The 22990-nt window shown below is 42.8% G+C and overlaps 1 protein-coding gene across 5 annotated transcripts in view; it reads left to right on the top strand.

Moving 5' to 3' along the window:
- REV1 (REV1 DNA directed polymerase) overlaps nucleotides 1-22990 on the top strand; it is a 113055-nt gene that overhangs the window by 48953 nt on the left and 41112 nt on the right. For 4 of the 5 annotated variants that reach the window (XM_053306207.1, XM_053306209.1, XM_053306205.1 and 1 more), the window contains 5 exons: nucleotides 12866-12989; nucleotides 13709-13837; nucleotides 15836-15990; nucleotides 17425-17544; nucleotides 21431-21651. In XM_053306207.1, coding sequence (XP_053162182.1) covers nucleotides 12866-12989; nucleotides 13709-13837; nucleotides 15836-15990; nucleotides 17425-17544; nucleotides 21431-21651 — 749 coding nt within the window. The remainder of the gene's footprint in view (nucleotides 1-12865; nucleotides 12990-13708; nucleotides 13838-15835; nucleotides 15991-17424; nucleotides 17545-21430; nucleotides 21652-22990) is intronic. The other variant, XM_053306206.1, reaches the window with a different exon arrangement.

Genomic DNA, 22990 nt, shown 5'->3' with positions numbered 1-22990 from the left:
CCACAGGATCTCCTTAAAGTATATCTTTGATGCTCAGGATAGTCCACCAGTTTCAACTTAATTTGCCACTTCCATCAAACTGGCAAGCTATGCACCTGCATGGCACCATATAACACCAGACAAATGAGTTTTAGGCATTGTCCGAATGGGGCATACGATATGTGCCTGCAAGGACTACTTTGATGAAGGAAGTAAAGGTCTTGTTGCAAAAGGGAGCAATTGCCCCTGTAGAGTGGACATGTCAGGATTTCTACTATTGATATTTCCAGATTCCAAAATGAGATGATGGGATCCGTTCCATTATAGACTTGAGATGGCTCAACAAATATGTCCATGGAAGGAAGTTCCACATGATAACACTGCAAGAGATCTTGCCGCTCCTCTTTCAGGAGGAGTGGCTTGCAACATTGGATCTAAAAGATGCATACTTCCTGTAACAAATAGTGGATTTAAGCCCAGCCTTCTTCTCAAAGCAAGCCCTCGCGGGGGAAAGAAAAATGCTGCATCATTTCCTCCATGTTTGCTCAACAAAGGCTGTTCCTTTAAACTTAAATTGCTCCTTTGGTAGTCCAATTGCTGCCACCATGCTTGCTTTTTAACAGAGTTTATTCCCCCCGCCGGTGTGGGCAAAATTCCAGGGAAATACTCCTTCTTTACCAATGGAATAGTACAGAAAACCTTCCACATACAGCCTACATGTGAAGAGAAAACTTGGTAGTGTGAGTTGCTGAGCAATCAACATTGAGGCATGTTTGCACCAGAGTAAACCCCCTTTTTCCTGAGTTAAAAATCCACTCAGAGGCAGGTAAAAATACAAAGAACGAAAAGAGAAAAACTTTTTTCAAAATAAAACAGACTGCTTCAGTCTTAGGCACTCTCAGCTTTGAGTTACAAGTAAAAAGAAATACTCAGTGCTTTACGAGATTACTTCCAAAGATCACTCCAACTGGTGTTTGGAGAGGCACACTTTAAAATTGTGGTATCCAGTTGCAAGGATAATTCAAAAAGCACCCTCAGGTTTAAGAAACCTTTAAAAGCACCTTTACAGGGTACAGAGACTTCTACAGAGTCCTGGTTGTATAAAAGGGCTCAGGCTCAGTTCCTCTTTGTTACGTAACAGATAAATACACAATAAACCAATTGTAAGGATTTGCAAATGCACAAAATCAAAAGAAATCTAATGCAGGTTACCTAACACACGCGGTTCCCTGGCTAAACCTTCCTCCAAAGCCCTGGCTTCCCTTCTGAACTCACCAAATCCATGGTAGAGACTTCAGGCTCCTGTAGATCTCCTAGTTGCCACCATTGCCAGGCCAGACAACCTGTTGTTCGCCCTGCCTGGCTCCAACTAAGGACAAAGAACTCCCTTCACCTGCCTCCAGGTCCTCCAGGAGCTGCCCACTGTGTGCTGAGTGGCTGATCCCTAGAGGTCACTGCCTGACGGACAGGACAGGGTTCACTTCTGGTTCACTCTTTAGGGGATTGTCAGGCCATGCTAGGTCACCCAAGTATGGAGGGCAGTTGGCCTTGTCGAGGCCCCAAAAGGGGCTGTGAGCGGCTCTCATGGGTGCAGTGGGCGGCCCTGGGGAAGGCACCGAGGGCCCTGCATCCCTCCTGATAAGGAAGAGGTAAGCCCCGGCGGTGCTGGTTCCCCGACACTCCTGTAAGAGCAAGGGGCACTTCCATTTCTCCATAACTGGATGATGTGATGTGCATAGGGGGCAGGGCCCGGGATCCAAAGAGCCTGGGCGAGCTGTCCAGAGCTTATTTCTAGGCAGGCAGCCCTCGCTGCTGGATAATGTCCATTTCGCTTCCTCGAAATGAATGTTATTCAGCAGTGAGGGCTGTCTGGAAATGAGCTCTGGAGAGCTCCTGGCAGCGGCGGCCCCTGCCAGCCTAACACTTTTTTGGAGGGGAGGGGATTTTTATTAGTGATGTTTCGTGAACTGGTACCAAACGCCTTACGGACCGGCGGTTGAGAAACACTGTTCTAGACAACATACTTTCAAATGAGTGCAAGTCCTCTACCAGACGTAATTACTCTTATAAGTGGAAGCATTTCAAATCCTACTTTAGACTTCAGGGCTTCTGACCTACTGAGGCTACAATCGGAGAGAGGTGTTACTGTATCTGACTAGTTTGAAGAACGCTGGTTTAGCTAATGTCTCCATGAAGGTTCTTTTGACTATTTTTTCACAACACTTGGGATGGGATGATAGGACTGTCTTCTCCCATCTTGATTGCCAAAGGTTTCACAGAGGGTTGAATAATCTTTATCCTCCTGTCAGGCAATCCTTAGAACAATTGAGTCTGTCTTTGGTGTGATCCACTCTGACTGAGAAATCATTTGAGCCAATGGCAACTGCCTCTTTGAAATTAGTCACTTTGAAAACAGTTTTTTTAGTGGCCATTACCATGGCCAAGAGGTTAGTGAGTTAACCCTCTCACCTGTTCTACATATGGATAAACCTTACACTAGATTTTTCCCTGATAAGGTGCTAATGAGACTGGACCCATCATTTCAGACTTTCATCTGAATCAGGATATTGTTCTAGCAACTTGCTTTAGAAACCCTACTACATCTCTGGAGAGATCGCTACATGCTTTAGATGTATGCCAATCACTTCTATTTTATTTTGACAAGATTAAGTACCTTTGTAAGTGCAGGTTGCTCTTCGTGGCCCATAAAGGCAGAGCTAGGGGCCAGTCTGTTTCCAGGCAGCATTTGTCTCAGTGGTTCTTTGAGTTAATTCCCTTGGCTTATAAACCTCAGAAAGTAGACCCTCCAAGTACTATACAGGCCCATTCAACTAGGGCTTATGCTCATTTATCAGGCATACAGATTGAGGACATTTGTAAAGCGGCTGCCTGGTCATCTGAACAGATGTTTGTGAAAGATTATGCCATTGATCTTTACTCTGCTGCAGAGGCGAATTTTGGGAGGGTGTTACAACAACTGCCTGCTTCTTCCACCTGGGAAAGTTCACTAAACATCCAGCTTTATGAATGGCAAAGGATCACAATCCAGATGAACAGGTTGCTCACCTGTAACTGATGATCTGGATAGTGGTTCCATCATCCATAAATAGTGGGTTCTGTGCCTGCGCAGATCAGCTTCGGGTAGAATTCGTTAGCTCCTTGCAACGCCAGCAACCGCCTGTCACACGTGACTGTAGTAGCCTCTAGTGGTGGTTGGGCGTCTCTGCAATCAGTTTCTTTCTGACCGCCATTGCGATCAGTACTCGGAGATAGTTGCTCCTCGAAGAAAGTTTGTTTTTCGTTTATTTGGACTTCTGAACTTTGGACACGGACTTTGACAACTCTTACGTATACTCCTTTGGACTTGGCATTATTTCGGATTATTTTGGCTTGAAACTTGCATATGGACTCGGCTTCCCTCATGGACACTCCTTTGGATTTGTTGTGATCTCTGACTTCCCCCTCTGACGACAGAACAGACTCGGCATCCCTCACGGACACTCCTTCGGATTTGTTGCGATCTCTGATTTCCCCCTCTGACAACGGAACGGACGACTAATCTTCGAAAATGACCGAGAGATCTGGTAAGACAGATGGCTCGGGGAAGTCTGGGAAGGACAAGACAACCTTTAAGCGGTGCACCAACTGCCGTGGGAAGATTCCCTCAACGGATGGCCATGCCCTCTGCTTGTTCTGTTTAGGAGAGAGGCATGACACAAAATCTTGCTCGGTCTGCGTTACTTTTAGCAAGCAGACTTTAAAGAATCATGCAGCACACCTTAGGGTGTATTTACTTGAGGAGTCTCTGGCGCCTAAGATGACTACAGAGAGTACTTTGCCGAGTCCTGCTCCAAAAGGGCAGTCTAAGACCCCGAAGGAGGCTGGTTCCTCGAAATTGGCAGGAAAGGCCTCGACATCAATTGCTTCCGCATCGAAGGCTACAACATCAAAAGCTGTGGCGTCGACTGCTTCGACGTCGACTGCATCAGCCTCTTTTAAGCGACCAGAGGATCGCCATTTAAGCCACAAGAGGAAGCACAGGGAAAGGCTTTTGAAGCAGGAGCCGCTGCCTAAAAAGGACAAGCAGTTAGAGCCGGTTGTGGAACACACTGCCTTGCCTTCGGGTCTACAGAATTACGTCATCCCTCGACGGCGAGCAGCTTCCTTATCCCTGGCGCCGACGCCTCACCAGTCTCCATTGACTCCACTGTCTCGACAGATTCCAGATCGAGACCACTCGGCGTCGAGGGAGAATAGACAGGAGATGACGTCGCCTTCGATACCGACTTCTCGACACCGACACCACTCGGCATCGATGCCAGCGTCTACAGGCTTTACTGCTCTGGAGTCGACGGTTGCAGTTATTCTTGATACCGAACTCGACATCGTACCAGACATTGACCTCGACATCGTGCCCAATGTCGACCTCAGTGTCGTGCCCTACGAAGAGAGAAATTCAGAGGTCATTCAATTGCCAACATCCGGAGTATCCCCTGTGACCTCGCCAGGCCAAAGAGAGCTTTCTCCTGGTGGCAGGCTGGCACGCTTAATTTGGAGGAGAGTACACCTTCTACCTACACCTTTACTGGTTTCAGTGAAGGTGACTATAATGTTCTGCATATTCCTAAGATGCCCTCTCTTTCGGCAAAGGCTACACTTGTCATGGGTCTCCTACCCAGAGGTGGTTGGGGAGATTCCATAACGATATCTTGAGAGGACTACTCCCTTTTCACGAGATGGTTAGAAGAATGGGGACGTACCCCCCCCCCCGTAAGAACACATAGGACGGAGATTGCCGTGCAAACTGCCATGCAAGCTACTAGAACTGAGACAGCTGTGCAAACTGCTGTGCAGCCTATGATTCCTGTGCAGCGGGCTGAGACGGCCATCCAAGCCTCTGTACCGAGACCTACTCAGCGTACAGTTTTGCTTCAAACGTACTTACCGCTCAGACCAGAACTCACATTGCCAGCACAGCGATCAATTTCGTTGCAGACTGATATGCCACTTACGTCGACCCAACCGTTGCTTTCCGTTCTTCGTCAGGCAGCAACACAGACGGCTAAGGAACCAGTTAGGGTGACCTCTACAGCTGTAGGCAACTCACCTGTTTCGTCTAGAGAAGACGATGATGTTGATATTGAGGAGGACTATATCTCGGACTCAACAGAAGGAGATCCCGAAAATCCAGAGACTCCTTCACTCCCGGATCCGGATTTGGATGTTGCAGCAGTTCCATCAATTTCTCCTAACAAGGAAATGAAAGGTTACCATCAGCAGGTGGCAGAAATGGCTCGAGTCCTGGGTCTACAACTCAAAGAAAAAACAACTAACTTAGAGGACCCCGTATATAATATGATGCGGTTCGCCGCGGGCCTCCAGCCGGTTTACCTGCCTATGCTGCCCCATATTTCCTTCCATATTCCCCCCATTCTGCCTTCTCTGTTGCTGCCCCTAGACTCTGGAATGCTCTCCCAGTGGCCATTCGTTCCTCAGACTCCATCACGGCTTTTAGAAAGCTTTTAAAGACTTGGCTTTTTACCCAGGCTTTTGCATAATCGTTTTTACTGTGGCTTCTCTGTGTTTTTATCTGTTATCTGTTGTCTTGTTTTTATGCTTGTTTTATATGTTTTTAGCTTGATGTTTTTATTGCTTTTATTGTATGTTTTAATTTTTGTAAACTGCCTTGGGGTTTTCTTTTAACGAAAGGCAGTATAGAAATGTAAAAATAAATAAAATATTTCAAGGGTGGCTAAGTCGGCTTGGGAGGTATTACAGACTTCAACACCTACTTCCAAACGATTGGAGGCTCTATATCGGATTCAAGAAGAGGAAAATGCTTACCTGGTGCACCATCCCGCTCCAAATTCTCTGGTAGTAGATTGTGCAACATCTGGATCTACTTCATTTAAACAAGTTTATAAAGCCAAGGAAGTTGCGGATGATCTCCTTGCAGACCATTCTTCCCTTACGGGGGAGGAGTGGTTTGTGACACTGGACCCTGAAGGGCACCTATTTCCATATAGTGATCTGTCCTGAGCACAGGACATATCACTATTCCTAAAATTCTTAAAAGTTCCTAAAATTTACAATGGGACAGCAATGCTATCAGTACACCATCCTACCGTTTTGGCCTGTCCACTGCTCCCTGTGTCTTCATGAAGTGTGTCAGTACCATCATAGCATATCTCAGGATCCCTTTTTAGATGATTGGCTGTTGACTTTGGACTGTAGAGAGAGGCTACTTTCCCATGTCCATTACACACAGGATCTTCTATTCTGCCTGGGGATCATGGTGAACCTTAAAAAAAAAAATGTGTTTATCCCACAGTCGAGGATCCAATTCATAGGAGCAGTTCTGGACTCGTGCAAAAATTGCGTACCTGGATAACAGAAAAGCAACCATCATGGCTCTAACCACCACTTTCCTTACACAGAGACTATTTGGATCTTAGCCTCCTGCACAACCACTGTTCCAAATGCACAACTTCACATGTGGCAGCTTCAACTATGGTTTCTGTTGGAGTTCAGACGTGTTTCCGACAGTCAGAGCAAATGGCTCACACTGCCTCTGTCCATTCTATGGTCATTTAGTTGCTGGACCGATTTGCGGTTCCTGGGGAGAGGCATGCCATTCCTTCTGCTGCTCCCTTCTATTATTCTAACCAGGGACACTTCCCTATAGGGCTGGGGTGTGCATTGCAAGGGGCTTCATGTACAGGGTTCTTGGACTACACATCAAAGAACTCTCGACATCAGCTGTCGAACTCCTGACAGTGTTCCACACCCTGAAGTCCTTCTTGCCTCTAATAAAACATCAGACTGTTCAGGTTTTACTAAACACCACAGCAATAGTGTACCTGAACCACTGGGGGTGTGGGGACTGTTCCTTGCTCCCTATGCACTCTGTCCCATAAGCTATGGATCTGGTGCCTGGAATACTGCATCCACCCAGTTGTGTTGCACATCAGAGGACAGACAAAATTCTGGCAGATGCCCTGAGCAGAGATCTCACTGAACCGTCAGCACGAGTGTGAACTGAATTGTGATATTTTCCATGCCTTCTTCCGCTCCTGGGGAACAACAGTAGATCTTTTCATGACCAGCCAGAACAAGAAATGTGTTCTGTATTGTTCTCGAGCAGGTCTGGGGAAGTCCTCATTAGAGGATGCATTCCAGATGCCTTGGAATGCCCACCTGTACTACCTTTTCCCTCCATTCCCACTGCTCTCTAGGGTTCTGAGCAAAAGTGCTACAAAATTGAACATGTTGCATATTGATCACTCCTTGGTGGCCTCTGCAACTATGGTTTCCCTCCCTACTATGTCTCTCCAAAGGGAATCGCTGACATTTGCCTCCGTGTCAAAACCTTCTATCTCAGGCTGAGTCTTTCATCCCTGCCTGGAGGTGCTGAATCTGATGGCCTGGAAGGTTAACCAGACCTCTTAAACAAGTGGAAGGAGTCCACTCAGAGGGATTATATGTGGAAGTGGAAGTGTATTTTCCTCTATGCTGCCTCAAAAGGTTTCAACCCTTTCTCTGCTACCGTTTGCCAGATCCTTCTGTACCTAACAGGTCTTAAAGTCAGTACTCTCTCTAAAACCTCATTAAAGGTCCATCTAGCTGCCCTTTCTGCCCGCCATCCGGGCTGGAATGGCCTTACGATCTTTTCACATCCAGAGTCAAACAGATTCAACCAGATTCAACCTTGGAGCCTATCACTGAGGCTCCATTTGAGCTACTCCTCTTGGCCTCCTTCAAGTATCTTCCTCTTTGATAGTAGCTTTCTAGGTAGCTATAACATCAGCTAGGAGGGTTAACGAATTGACAGTGCTCTGCACTGACTCCCCCTATATAAGATTCTGTCCCACTAAGGTGGTACTCTGGACTGATCCCTCCTTCACTCTCAAAGTAGTTTCCAGTTTTCACTAAAACAAAGATATAGTTCTATCTACCTTTTTTATGGATCCCTCAATGCCATTTGGCAAGGTGATGCATTCCCTTGATGTCCAGAGGTCATATTATTCTATTATACTCTACTCTATTATTATTGCTCTATTACCTGAAAAGGAGAAGACATTTTAGAAAGCTGAACCAATTTTTAATCTCCTACAAAGGAAACAATAAGGGCAATCTTATCTCAAGGCAGAAGCTCTCTCATTGGCTCATGGAGCTCATTTACATCTGCTACAAACAGCAAGGGATTAAGCCCCCATCTAAAATACGGGCTCACTCCACTAGGGCCATGGCAATATAGAGGAGAGCTGGTCTTGTGGTAGCAAGCATGACTTGTCCCCTTAGCTAAGCAGGGTCCACCCTGGTTGCATATGAAAGGGAGACTAGAAGTGTGAGCACTGCAAGATATTCCCCTCAGAGGATGGAGCTGCTCTGGGAAGAGCAGAAGGTTTCAAGTTTCCTCCCTGGCTTCTCCAAGATAGGGCTGAGAGAGATTCCTGCCTTCATCCTTGAAGAAGCCACTGCTAGTCTGTGAAGACAATACTGAGCTAGATAGACCAATGGTCTGACTCAGTATATGGCAGTTTCCTATGTTCATATCTGCGACCCATTTGTCGGGCATTAGCATGAAGAACACCTGTAAAGCAGCCACATGGTCCTCGGATTTGCCATTCATCAGACACTATGCAGTAGACATCCATTAGGCAGAGGCCAGTTTTGGTCAGGTGATTCTAAAGAAAGTACTCTAATTATTAGAGTATAATTTAGCACCTGCCTCCATCTGTGGGAGCTAGCTGATCACCCTGTTTGTGAGGGAACATGGATCACCTCAAAGATAAGCAGGTTGCTTACCTGTAACAGGTGGTCTTTCTGGTGATTCATATTCACTCACAACCCCCCCCCCGACTGTCCCTGCTGCTAGGACAGTTTTGCAGATGTTATACGGACTCACCTGACCTCTTCTCACCTTCAACCTTTACAATCACTGTGGCTGATCAGGAACGGAGGTAGAAGGTGCTCTCCCACTGAAAACAGACCACTTGCACAATTCGATGGCTCTAAAGAGCACCTCATGGAGCTTGATAATCTTCCTACTGTGCAGGGACAGAATCCCAGGTTGACTGAACATGGATCACCAGAAAGACCACCTGTTACAGGTAAGCAACCTGTTTTGTTTTGGTTTAATGTAGAAGCTTCTGAATTGTGAAAATTCATTATGAATTTTCCAGGATGAAATATCTTGGCACTGCAGGTAAATTAACTTACAGGCATTGAAACAAAATTAGATACATCTGTGCATATGTGTTTAAATCTGTATTTAACATACTTTGAATTATGTTCTAGTAATCATATGCAAACTATAGAGATTGCACATCTGTGAATCTGAACAATCTAATTCCAATTTATTAACTATGCTCTGATACAGGACAAATGTTATTTGTCCAGTACTTCTCCACACTGTTCTTTGTTCTTGCATTCTTTACTTTCTGCTAGCTACGGCTGTTCTAAGGATCTGTGAATCTTAGTTTGACTAGATATAGGCACCTAACGCATCAGTTCCTCCTTTTACAAAATGCTTGTTCACTGATGATGTTTCCTGCTTTTATTATTTCTCTTACTGGACAAATATTTTAGGAGCAGTTGAATCTTGGATCTCTTTCAAAATAAATCTTTAATTTTTATTCATCCACAGTTGTGTTACTTAAAACATTTGCCGTCACTCTCATTCTGTATCTCCATTTTGGAGCATTTTCTTGAGAGCAGGTAACTATTCTGTTGAGAGAACTTCTCGGATCCAAAGAGACAGGAAATTATACATACAAAATGAATGGGTTAGGGGCCTTTTCTCATCTGCCAACAGTCTTGAGATGTGAATATTTTTAGCTTTACTTTCCCTCTACCCCAGTATCTTCAATTTTCATTCTAAAGAGCAACACATTTTTATCACTTTAGATACAGATTTATTCTCAGCGATTTCTTTTTCACAGACTTGGGTCCTGGCCTCTGATTTCTCCATCCGTTGCTCCACATTGACCATGCGCCTGTCTAGTTTTCCAACTTTTGATGAGAGATTCTCTACCTTGCCTTCCAGTGAGGACAATGTGTCTTGCATTGCCCTGAATTTACATGGACTTCATCAGCTTATGGGGGGATCTGCTGTACTGCACGATTCGAACTCATCAAAATAGACAAGATGACAACATGCCAGGGCAGAAGAAGAAATGGACTAAAGGCATTGCTCTTGTTCATCTTTATTTGGGGCATGATCTGCTCTAATCTTACCATCTCAGATGTGTTGGGTAACTTGAAAGGAGCCCATCAAACTGACAGTAATGAACTGTCAGTAGTGATCAAGACAGTGTTTCAAGCCTCAGTGTCCTCTTTCTCCCCCCGCCCCCCATTGCATGTCTGGATAATCATTTTTGTAAAGACTACATCATGACTCATTTCCAATTGTTCTGTAACTTGGTAGCATCATCCAGCAATATTGGAGACTATGCCACTGGAAATGCATAACTTTTTACAGTATATTACCGTAGACTGCAGGAATGAAAATCAAATCCAAGTTGCTATACTCTTTCTTCAAAGCAAGAACTAGCATGTTAGGGTAGGTCTCTAGTTTTCTTCTTTTTTGGATGTATTTGCATCCACTGTATTTTTCTAACACAGTAATGTCTGTCTGTGCATGCTTCATCTCAAATAATGTGAGGATATGCACAGTGTTAGAATCTGCATAAAACAGATTTGATTTTATTTAACTTGATCATGTATACTGCAGTTCTGTACCACATATTTTTGCTTATTTCCTTTACATAATTGATTAGGGATAATTCTCTAACATAATTCTTTCTTCACTGGCGCTAGGTAGGTGAGCTAAAGGCTGCTTGTAAATTGAAATGGAAACATATCACAGAATAGGGCTTAACCAATCCCAGGCACCAGGGGAATCATGGCATCTAGAAATTTAAATGCGACTCCTGGACTAGATATTGAGGTTGAATTATATAATAAAATCTATTTGCCCCAGGCAGCCCAGATTCTGTTCTAAGTATGTCACTTGTACAGGGGATATAGAAAAGCCCATTTACCTTCCACCTCCACAATGTCTGTCACTACGTCTGGTAATTTTGTCAAGTGAGCATTGTCTGGCTTCTAAATTTTGGGGCTGGCTCCTGGATCTAAGGAAAAAATTTCAAACCCCACTATAGATTAGTAATGGCCAAAATTAAGTAGTTACAAAGTAAGATAGATATCTTTGAATATCATTAAAATAGTTTGAATAGGGTTTTTAATATTGTGCTTAACTTCCTGTTTGTGAGATGTTCTTAATAAATTATGTCCAAGTAATCTCTAGAAGATAGTTTAGCAATGATTTGCAATAGACATGTGCCCAAAATGTTTCGGCGATGGAGGGGGGGTATTCGGCGTTTTGGCGCTGGCAGGGGTAGTACTTTAAGGGGGGGTGTACTCACCCCACCGCCGCATTTCCCCCACTGGCGCTCTGTAAACTTTAAGCCCCTCGGTGCAGCAGCGTTCCTCCCTGCCGCCCCGTTCCCCCCATCGGCCGGAAGTAGCAAGCGCGCGTGCGCCCATTGTGCATGTGTGCGTGCTCGCTCGCTATTTCCAGCCACTTCCGGCCGACGGGGGAAACGGGGCGGGAGGGAGGAACGCTGCCACCCCAAGGGGCTTAAAGTTTACAGAGCGCCGGTGGGGAAAATGCGGCGGTGGGTGAGTACACCTTCCCCCGCCCTTAAAGTACTACCCCCCCAAAGACTTTTCGTGCACATCCCTAATTTGTAATTTGAATGGTATATTGTACAGGAAGTACCTGTTTTCTATTTCTGTACTTTTTATTTTGATAAGATATGATTAACAGAAATGTTCACCAAGAAATGAAGTTATATGATTGTACATCACTTTTAAGTTAATCTTCTTAAGTATGCTATAAGAGTTTGCTAATATACTGGCTGGCACCCAGACTAACACAGCTCTGGTGCTATGAGGATTTTCACTGCTCTTCCTTTCCCTCTGAACCACACTTTGACTCCTGAAAATATGTGTCTGAGGGTCATATGACTCAGACATATTTCTGGGAAGCACAGTGTGCTTCTTTGGGAAGGGGAGCAACAAAAGTCAGCCCTCCACCAGAGTGCCCGTGCTTCTTGTCTGGATGTCGGCCATTATGTTTTTCAGTTGATGGGAAGGAGAACATTTTTGCTGCACTTCATAGCAAAGTTGAAAGAAAGCAACTATATCAAATTTTCAGGTTTTCTTTTTACCCACTTCAGAGAAGAAACTTGTAGGAAGAATAAGTCTTGTGAAAGGTGCAATATGATGTAGTTGGCCACTATGAAGATAGCAAGTTCAAAGTTGAAGCTTGCCATTTGCAGGGTTAGTTGAGGAGCAAACTATGCCTAGATGTTTTCACAAGGCCCAGTTCTATTTTTACTTATTTCAAAACTTATTTCAAGAAAGAGAAACATTTGTATAGCTCCTAAGTAACTAATTATTAGAAGATACTGAAATAATAATGCTGAAAGCCATTCTGCTTAACATTTTCATATATAGAATTGCACTTGTGGTCAAACATACTTGTTGAATCCTCATGATAAGATCCTCTCAACCATAGTTTATAATACACAAATTTGCAGACCAGTACCTCTTCCAGTTTTACCTCTTCTGTTTTGTCTTGTCCAGATTGTTTGGGTATCATAAGCTATAAACATTTTTAGAAGGAATATATTCATAAAAAGTAACATGTGAAGTTACTCAGTTCCTCAACATATTGCTGTAAACCTAAAATGTATTATGACCATAACTCTCCCAGATTACAAAATCTAAAATCTACTTTTAATCATATTAGTGTGAATAATTTATTGTCAGTGGAATAAATTTTGTAGCCATTAACAATAATGTAATGTTTTTCAAGCAGAAATTAATAAACTGGACTCGACAGATGAGGATAATTCAAATTCAACTCATGTGAATGGAATTGACATTGATATCTCTGTCTCATCAATGGCTGAGATTGCATCTTGCAGCTATGAAGCCAGGTAAGAGAAAACTATATTTAATGTCAGTCAGAGGTGGCAGCTTTTTTCTTCGGTCCGCTGTAGAAGTGTTTATCCCGTGCACATAGGACTGTAGAGGGAGAACTCTTACTCTTGCTGTAGTTCATCAAACAGCATGTTCTCATGACCAGTCTCAAGCAAACGTATTCAGAGACATAGCATGGTTTGAATCCTTTCTTAGTTTTCTATCTAAAATTGGTACAAATCAACATCTCATTTAACTTGTGTGGCGTGTAATAAAATACGAAACATTTTAAACAAGTGTTGGAACTTCTCACATAGTTGGGGGCAGTGATGGACAACAGCCAGGAGAACATGCATGGTGAAATGTTAGTCCAGAGTAATTTACAAGACAGTGATGATATGATTTGCACCTTATTGTATATAATTTTTGGGTGGGGGGACCGGGAATAACTACTGACATTAAATCAAATAAAGTATGAATTTGTCTATCACCACCTTGTGCTGTTATCTGTAAATTCTATGAAAGGCTGTGGACAGATATCTGAAACAAATATAGTTTTAACTTTTAAGATTACAAAGTAGTCTAACTCATTCTTTACTATGCCCTGAAGCAAAAACAATGCAAATGTCTAGATTCCTCTTCTTCTCCCCACCACCACCACATCCATGTACAACTTCATTGTTGGGTTGACCATTTGCATTTTAAACAAAGGATTATTATTGTTGTTTGTTTTTAGGCAAAGTGGTATAAAGAATGGAATGTTCTTCGGGCAAGCAAAAAGATTGTGTCCAAATCTTCAAGCTGTATCTTATGACTTTCAGGCATACAAAGAAGTTGCACAAGCAATGTATGAAACCTTGGCAAGGTAAAAAAAAATAAATAAATAATAATCATCATCATCATCGTAATTACTGTAGAAGAACTTTGGGAAATCAGTGGCTGATATCCAGACTAACATTGTGCTGTTGCATGAGAGATAACTTTTGCTGATCTTCCCTTTTCTCTGAAGCCCACTGTGCCTCACAAAAATATGTTCCTTAGGGCACAGTGGGGTTCAGAGGGAAAGGGAGGTAATTTAAAATCAACTTCCTTAGTACGATGGCATGGCGTTTGTCTGGATGTCAACACTGTTGCACTAACACAGTGCTAGTCTAGTTGTCAGCCAGTCTTTTTATCATGTTTGAGTATGCTTCCCAAGCTTTCAAGAACACAAGTTCTTCTCTTGTAACTTACAAATACTCTGTGAGCTTCCCTTTAGACTGTCCTTTTCTGCTTCATTTTTGGGTACAGAATCTGCCAGAGGACGGGGTGGCTTTTGAATTTCTGTTTGCCAACACTGTCTCCACCCACCCTCCTGCTCCAAATGCCACATCAAAGTGCTTTTAAAACTGAGGAGTTCCAAAAACAGTTTTGTAGAACAGTGTTCTTTATTGTAAGGCCCAGGAGCCAGTGGCAGCTCTCATCATTGGGCCTGTGCAAAGCTTCAACCAGATCTGAATACTCTGTACAGTACCCCGGCACCATGTGAAAGCAACTGTTCTCATCAGCAACTGAGCCCTTGTCAGCCCCTGCACCATTTTGGAAGTATAGCCCTTTCAAGCACTTTCCCCATGTTATTTCCCCTTGAGAGAAGGCTCCATCTCTTTTAAAGGGCCCTTCCAGCACTAAAAAAAAGTATAGTACAATGTGGAGATCAACACAGTGGGAAACAACTCTTATACTGAAGAATTTTTGCTAAAGTGTGGCCCTCACTTGAAAAATAGTGAAAATCACTGGTGTATAGCATTAGTGAATTATCCTGAGAGAGAGAGAGAGAGAGAGAGAGAGAGAGAGAGAGAGAGCGCGCATGCGCCAGATATCTGAATAGGTATGCACTAGTGATTGTGTGTATTTAAGGAAGCTTTCTTCTTTTCAAACCTGGTCAGCATTTGAATGTTATCACAATTGGCATTTCCCAGTTAGAATTCCCATGTTAAAAGAATGTGTGGAAATATTATTCCTTTTCTAAGGGCCAGCAGAGACAGCCATTTATTTTTAAATTCACATATCTTGCTTACTCAATGTTAAAAAGCGGGTAGTCGAGTCTCCTCTATATTTCACAAAGAGAAGGAGGAGCATGTATTCATAAAGCTGAGCCCTCACCATGCTCTGTCTGTTCAAGGACTTTTCTCCCCAGACTTGCTCAAAACCTAGAGGTGAACTGGGCTGGGAAGGAAGCAGTGGAACAGAGGGAGGTGGTAAGGCAGGTTTCAGTCCCTCTGATACATTCATCTCTTTTGGAGTATAGAGTCCCACCCACTACTTTTAATATACATAAGTGAGGGGAGAGATGAATTGAAAAAGGCTGCCTCCTTTATATCTAGATTGACTCTAAAATACTGTATTGGTACAAACAGCAAGACCTGTTTTCCTTGACTTTAAGTATATTTAACTTGATGCAGGGGCTTTCAAACTTGGGACCCCAGCTGTTGATAGACTACAGCTCTTATCATCCATGATGGCCAAAATCCATTGTGCCTGGGGATAATGGGAGTTGTAGTCCTGCAACATATGGGGACCCATGTTGGAGAACTCTTATCAATATGTTAGTATGCATGTAAGAATAAAATAGTTTAAACTATATTTTTGAACTCTTTTTTTTATTAGCATGAAATTTAGTCCTAGAATGTAGTATTGGATTGCATATAAATTTTCATGTATAACAGAATTTTATATTTAAATTTATGCAGCAAGAAAAAATTGGGAAAATAACTCTACCGTATAGCAACTTTACTTGCTACATGTTTGTGTTTGCTACCTGTTTGTGTTGTGTCAACAAATAGTGAGCTATTGCTGTTTCACCTCCTTTACTTTGTATTGATAGCTATACTCATAATATTGAAGCTGTCAGCTGTGATGAAGCACTAGTAGATATCACTGAAATCCTTACAGAGACTGGACTGACAGTTGAAGAGCTAGCAAACGCTATTCGTACTGAAATAAAAAACAAGACCAAATGTCCTGCTTCCATTGGAATAGGTTAGTACTCTATTTGAAAATATGTATGTATAAAGATGTCAGGCGAGTTACTAAATATGAATTTCTAAAACATGAAAGATCTGATGCACAAAATTAAAATCAGACCTGGTTCATGCAATCATTTAAATTTAGGTTTAAAGTTGATAACCAACATTAGCCAACGCAAGAATCAGAGATTCATCTTGGAACAAAAGCTGCCATTGATCTTGGCATGGGTTCACACAATCTAACTAATATTGGTTACAACTTTAAACCTAGATTCACATATGAGTTAGGTTATATATAGGCTGTAACTAGTTAATTTAAGTCATGTTCTCCTCTTCTCTCCTGGAGTCTAGAAGATGGTGACTGGTTGAACTAAGTAGAGTCTGCTGCATAAGCTGGGACAGACAATGACTCCAGCTATGGGACACTTTGCTGAGAGCAGCTAAGTTTTTAAAAACCACAACTATACTCAAAGCCCTAGTAATAGGGTGGTGCAGGACTGTTCAATGTGTGTACGTTCCTAATGCATGACTCACTACTGGAATGTACATTTGTCTTAATTTTCACACATTACACTGGATGCATGAGGGGGAAGCAGGATAATGTGTGCTTCTTGCTTCTGACCTGCATACATTCAGTTTACTGTGCATGTAAATTTTCAAACAGGGCCTGAAAACTTGTTTGTTTTTGGTAGGTGTTCCATAATGTTTCCTGAGCCCGTTTGTACTTTATACTTGTAATAGTTTTATCTCTCTCTAACCTGTGATGTGTTGTAGTTTTAATTGCATTGTGCTTAAGTTTTTTTAATTGTTAGTTGCTTTGAGTTCTATTGAAAAAAGATCCTATGTGCATAGACTAAGTGTAAGAATAGGGTTTCCAATCACACAGAAGGAACACTGTGTGCTTAAGACTCATGCATGCATTAAGCTGAACATGTGGAGGTAGGGAACAGGGGCAATAGGATTCCTGGGTTCCACCGAAATTAACTGGGCTTAAGTTAGTCATGACTGTGTTACTGATTTTATTGGTGGTGCATGTTCATAACCTTTTCTGAATACAACCTAGTGTGTGCAGCCCTGCTGCCTCTTCTAGTGTGGTTCAATCTAACATGTGGAATCTTATCTGATAGCTACATTGACATAAATCTACCAGCACAATTGTATGGCTTGTGTTTGTAAAAAGTAATTTCAAATGTAGCCTTGAAAATAATCGCTGTCTGACACTGTAACCACCAATCTTAACTGGGGGCTTAGCCTTCAAAGTCTGAGCTTTTTGCAGAGAGAACTGGTCTCTTCTTATAACTGTGAGCCTGTGGGCATGAATCTCCAAGTGTCTCCTTCCTCCCCTTTATGGGAGGGCTGTGTGTGGAGGGCAGTGATTGATTCCTCCAAAATGTGAAATACTGTTTAATAATAATATGGATTTCTTCCATTGCAACATACTATATAGGTTCAAACATTTTACTGGCCAGAATGGCAACGCGCAGAGCAAAGCCAGATGGACAATATCACTTAAAGCCTGAAGAAGTGGATGACTTTATCAGAAGTCAGCTAATCATCCATCTACCAGGTACATGTTTTATTAGAGTAAACTCTCTTATTTTTGTACAGACACTTATCATGTTGTTGTTCCCAAGTCTCTGCCCAGTAGAAAACCAGTTTGGCTGTTATTACTTTTAAATGGCTATAGATGTTTTTGTTTACTGTCGGGGTAGGGGCAGGAAATGCACATGATGCTCTTTAAAATGTCAGTAGTCATTTGATGATCTGGATCGTGATCCGTTGATTCCATAAGGAAATGGGTTTTGCGCCTGCGCAGGCACCTCACAGGCCGACTGAGTAGCTCCTCGCAATGCCCAACCGTTTGCACGTGCCCTCTGAGTCTGTTATATTCAACGGTTGGGCATCTTCCTGTCAGTTTCTGTTTGACCGCCATAGCATTCAGACCTCGTTTGGGCTCCTCAATATAACGGAAATTTTTGGATAATGGTCAGTTTACCTTGTGACTATGGACTGTTTATCGGACTTGAATTGGACTGTGGACTTGATTTGTGTAAGGATTTGACTGACTACACAACTGTGATTGCACTTTTTGGACTGCTTAATGGATTTGGCTTGGTTTTCGGACGCAATTTGATGACAGATCGGACTGCCTACTCGGTTTGACTTGGGAAAACCCCTGGACTGCCTCAAAATAGCAAAGGGCTTCGCTTCTCCACAAATGGAGGCTAAAAAAACTTTAAACTGCATTAAATGCTGCGCAAAGTTACCTTTGACTGATTACCACGATGCCTGCCTGCTGTGCCTTGGAGAGGAGAGAAAAAATACAAAAACCTGTGGACAAAGGATAATGAATAATGAATAGAAATGAATAAATGCTAAATGAGTGAATAACCAGCTCTCAACACACATAAATACAGTCAAACACATCTGTATAACACATATAGACATACTCTGTAGAGCAGGCCTGCTCAACTTTGGCCCCCCAGCTGTTTTTGGACTACAACTCCCATAATCCCTAGCCATAGCAGCCAATAGCCGGGAATTATGGGAGTTGTAGGCCAACATCTGCAGGAGGGCCGAAGTTGAGCAGGCCTGCTGTAGAGATTGATAGTGACTGATGATAGAAGACAAATGACACCAGGGAAAAACCAGACAGCCACTCTGGGATAAGGAGCTGCTTCTCCAAAAAGCTTCATCAGAGGCAATTTCCCATTAGTACAGGCTGAAATGGTGAAATGAAAACATAAAGCAATATCTATAACAATGTAAAATATGAAAGACTGAACACAAAAAACACTCACAAAATATAAAATAACATTTCTGTGCATTTAGGCATATCAAAGCATATTAGGAAATTCAGGGTTCACTTTACTAATAAGAAGCTCAGCATAGGTGTTGAAGCAATAATTAAGCCTAAAAGGTTTCTCAGCTATACCTAAGACAAAAACTTCACTAAGAGATATAGCCTATAAAGATACAAACCTCAGACAGACTAATATTATAACACACTATCAATCTCTACAGAATATGTTGCTTGCCCTTTTTGAATGAAGGATTCACAATTTGAACTACAAGCATCTGCAACATCTCCTTGAGTACACAGTTTCCTCCTTTTGGATCTGAGAACTTATCACCTGCGTCATGTGTACTCTTCATATTCTCACATCTGAAAACATCTCTGACTTTGTTTGGATACCTGTATATACTGTTTTTTCATTTTTCAATTGCATATTGTAATTCCACCTGGTATTATTGTTATTGTATGTCTATATGTGTTATACAGATGTATTTGACTGTGTTTATGTGTGTTGAGAGCTGGTTATTCATCCATTTAGCATTTATTCATTTCTATTCATTATTCATTATTATCCTTTGTCCATGGGTTTTTGTATCTTTTTCTCTCCTCCTTTCCGTGGACCCCGGTTTTCTTTCCTTGTGCCTTGGAGAGGAGCATAATACGCTGGTGTGTAAGATTTGCTGCTCCTTTTCAAAACAGACCAGGATGAATAGAGCCCTGCATCTGAGAGAGGCATTAGATGATGAGTCCCTCCTACGCCAAGGCCAAGTCCTCCGTCAATGTCATCGGATGAGTAGACACAGCACAGATCTGCACAACAGCAGTCGAAAACTGTGTCTGCAGGCAAGCTATTTAAAAAGCCAAAGGACATTTCCTCAAAGGAGACTAAACACAAAGATAGGAAATGTCGTCATGAGTTGGGCAGCGCTGATTGGGACGCAAAAAACGAGCGAACAGCCTCGCTGTCCTCAGCCCAGGGATCGGATGCAGATTGGGACTCCGAGATCAATCGGGTGCATTCGGCATCAACAGCAGCTTCAGAATCTACAGCAGCTCGGCTGTCAACATTGACAGGGGCGAAATCCTCAACAGTGAGAGCAGGGAAGCCCTCAACACCAACTGTGGAGTTCACTGCAAGGGAGAAAAGCGCAAGGGACTCTACATCAATGTCGTCGTCAACAGCTGAACCATTCATGTCTACAGCCAAGCTTACAGGAGCGAGTGTAGCGCAGAGATGCCTGTCCTTGTTTCCAGCGCACACTCTTCAGCAGTCGCCCTCAACTCCAGTACTGTTAAAGATGAAAAACATTCTTGATGCCAAGCAACTGCAGGAATTACCAGATCAGGATGGTGCTGCTACCCTGAGGGACTTGTTAGACTCAGCATCGAGTACTCCTTCTGGTTCCACTTTCCAGGGCTTCTTGAGTGCTGGCCTGGATGAGGAGCAGGAAGAGGAGGATCTACCTCTGCCACCTCCAAAAACACCTTCCATTACATCAAGAAGGGGCATCAGGAAATCTGCTGCCACCAACTTCAGCCCTTGTTGCATTAGCTGCTGTGTCTGGCCAGGGTATCCGCCTGCCATCAACACAGCCAACACATTCTTGTGGTTTTCGCCACTCACTCCCCGAGGATTATGGGGAATACCTAAAGTGGAAGGCTCAGCAGATGCCTTTGACTCAGGCACAAGGGCCATCGCAACAGCATGTCATCACATATCAGGAGCCAGATTCCCACCTGAATGCAGCTCCACAGCAACAGCCCCTTTCCGTTCAACAGCAGCAGCCTGCCCCACAACTAAAAGAACCTCGGTTGCTGACCTTTGCATTGTGCCAGACACATACAGTGACCCAGAGAAAGGCTGGGGGTGGGAGGAGAAAAGGAAAGCAAGTCCTCCTCCTATACAGCGTTTGCCTTCATCCCCTGAACAGGAGGCTGATTTTTCTGAATCTGAGGAGTCTGACTTGGATCTAGCAAGTCGTCGGTCAGACCCACCTTACGATGTCCCTCCCCGCCTTTCAAGATCCTCTACAAAGGAATTGAAGACGTATCACTCTTTGATATGAGAAGTAGCGGAAGCTCTAGAAATTGACTTAAACCTACCTGAGACAGAGGGCACATGCAGTTGGTTGGGCGTCATGAGGAGCTACTTAGTCGGCCCATGAGGTGCCTGCGCAGTTGCAGAACCCATTTCCCTATGAATTCAGTGGATCACTTTCAGATCAATAGTTACAGGTGATCAATAGTTAACAGGTATTTTTTCCTCCCATATCAGATGTCACAGATCTTGGATACAAGGCCCAAGAAATTTCCATTTTGAGCTATTTTTCTTTTTATAAAATGTAGAGAAAGTCAAACAAATTCACCAGATCCAAAAGGAATCTAGTAATGTTTGAAGAATTTGTATTCTTTGTTTCACAATCATGTTATATTTCACTTCTGTAAGAGTTCAGAATTACTTTGTAGATAATTTCAGAATTACTTCAGCAATTACATTTAGTCATGTGCTATTTTTGTATAGTTGCAGATAACATAAAGTATGAAATAATATCTATACTAATATACATAGGATTTAAACAATGTAACAGTGCTTTCTAACTAATGCTAATTCTCAGTCATAAACTTCAAACACAAACACCTTTCCCCCCCTTGTTAGGAGTTGGTAGGACAATGGAATCTAAGTTATCATCTTTGGGTATAAAAACTTGTGGCGATCTACAGTGTGTCACCATGTCAAAACTCCAGAAAGAATTTGGTCCCAAAACAGGGCAAATGCTCTACAGATTCTGCCGTGGTTTGGATGATCGGCCTGTTCAAAGAGAAAAAGAGAGGAAATCTGTTTCAGCTGAGATCAACTATGGTATAAGATTTACCCAGGTAAAAAATATCCTAGCATTTGTGCAGTCACTATTGATTTCCACTGCAATGCACAACCACAAAAGGAAGTTGTTTGTTTATTAAGATGCACTTTTAGTTCACAAGAGGTAACAGATCAGTCAGGTGTGGCCAGTGCTTGGAACAGAGTATATACTCTGCAGTGTCCCCTAGAATCCTCTGCAGTGTTCTGGGGCTTCCTGACAGAGAGATAAATTCAGGAACGGTTTCCTGAATATAGAAAGCTTAAACTATTGGTATGTTCAATTGCCAAACTGTCCAAACACTAAATATTAAAATGTAAGTGTTTATGCAGTATTAAAGCTGAGAAACCAAGCTGGTGAAATTGGCATAAAATAGTGACACTGTTTGTCTGATCATAGAGCTACCATATCTTCCAAATTTAGATATCTAGCCTCTTAAACTGAAACTCACTTTACGAACAGCATTATCACTGCAGCATTGTTTCTGCATCATATGCATATATTTTGACAACTGGAATAATATGTTAAGGGTATGAGTTGAGAAGCTTCTGATTTTAAAATCTTACCTCAGCCATGAACTACACAAGAGTATATATGTTTCTAAATTAAAAGAAAAAAATTAACACCCCCCCTCAAAACAACAACACACTCCTATCCAATTTCAGGATCTTCAGAAATATGAGAGCACATAGCAGTTCAGACAGTGCAGTAGGGTGCCAGTTGATAAAAATAGGGAAATGAAGGGCATGGGCTAAGGGTGAATTGGCCTTCTGAAGCCTCTGATATATATCCTGAAAGGGGAATCTGGGATGGTGGGGGACGCGTGTCATCAGGCTAAAGAACTCCACTCCCTGCACTTATACTTCAGGAGAAAATAAAAGGGAAAAAACACATTTCCTTTTTCCCACTCTCCAAGAATTCCTCCCCCCTCTTCCAGCTATGTAACAATAAATACACAATTCTCTAGTGCTGTTTAACTCAACAAGGGTTTCCCACTCCCTCAAGGGAATGGGAAAGAAAAAAGGTGTCATCCTTCTCTCCCTGCCTACCTCCCCCTCCCCACCCCCAGCGAGGTCTGAGCAGCACTACAAAGCTGCTGTTACAGGCTGGCTGAAGTCCTGAACAGCAGCACTTTTCTCTTAGGGGCTGGGGAGATACTAGAACACCTTTTGTGATTACAATATTGATCTGTGTCACAAGGTTTGTTGGGAGGATACCTGAGATATGTGGAGAGGTTTAAGCACTCAAAATGCTTCTTTATAGATGCCAAGTATTTTGTTGGGATTGATGTAGGGATGCGCTGAAACCCACTTAATGCGGAGGAGAGCAGGTTCATCCCTACTGCTCCTCCACTCACC

The sequence above is a fragment of the Hemicordylus capensis genome, chromosome 3, assembly GCF_027244095.1.
Source record: "Hemicordylus capensis ecotype Gifberg chromosome 3, rHemCap1.1.pri, whole genome shotgun sequence".
NCBI classification, from domain to species: domain Eukaryota; kingdom Metazoa; phylum Chordata; class Lepidosauria; order Squamata; family Cordylidae; genus Hemicordylus; species Hemicordylus capensis.
The sequence above is the reverse complement of the archived record's forward strand: the minus strand, read 5'-3'. Positions and strand labels throughout refer to the sequence as shown.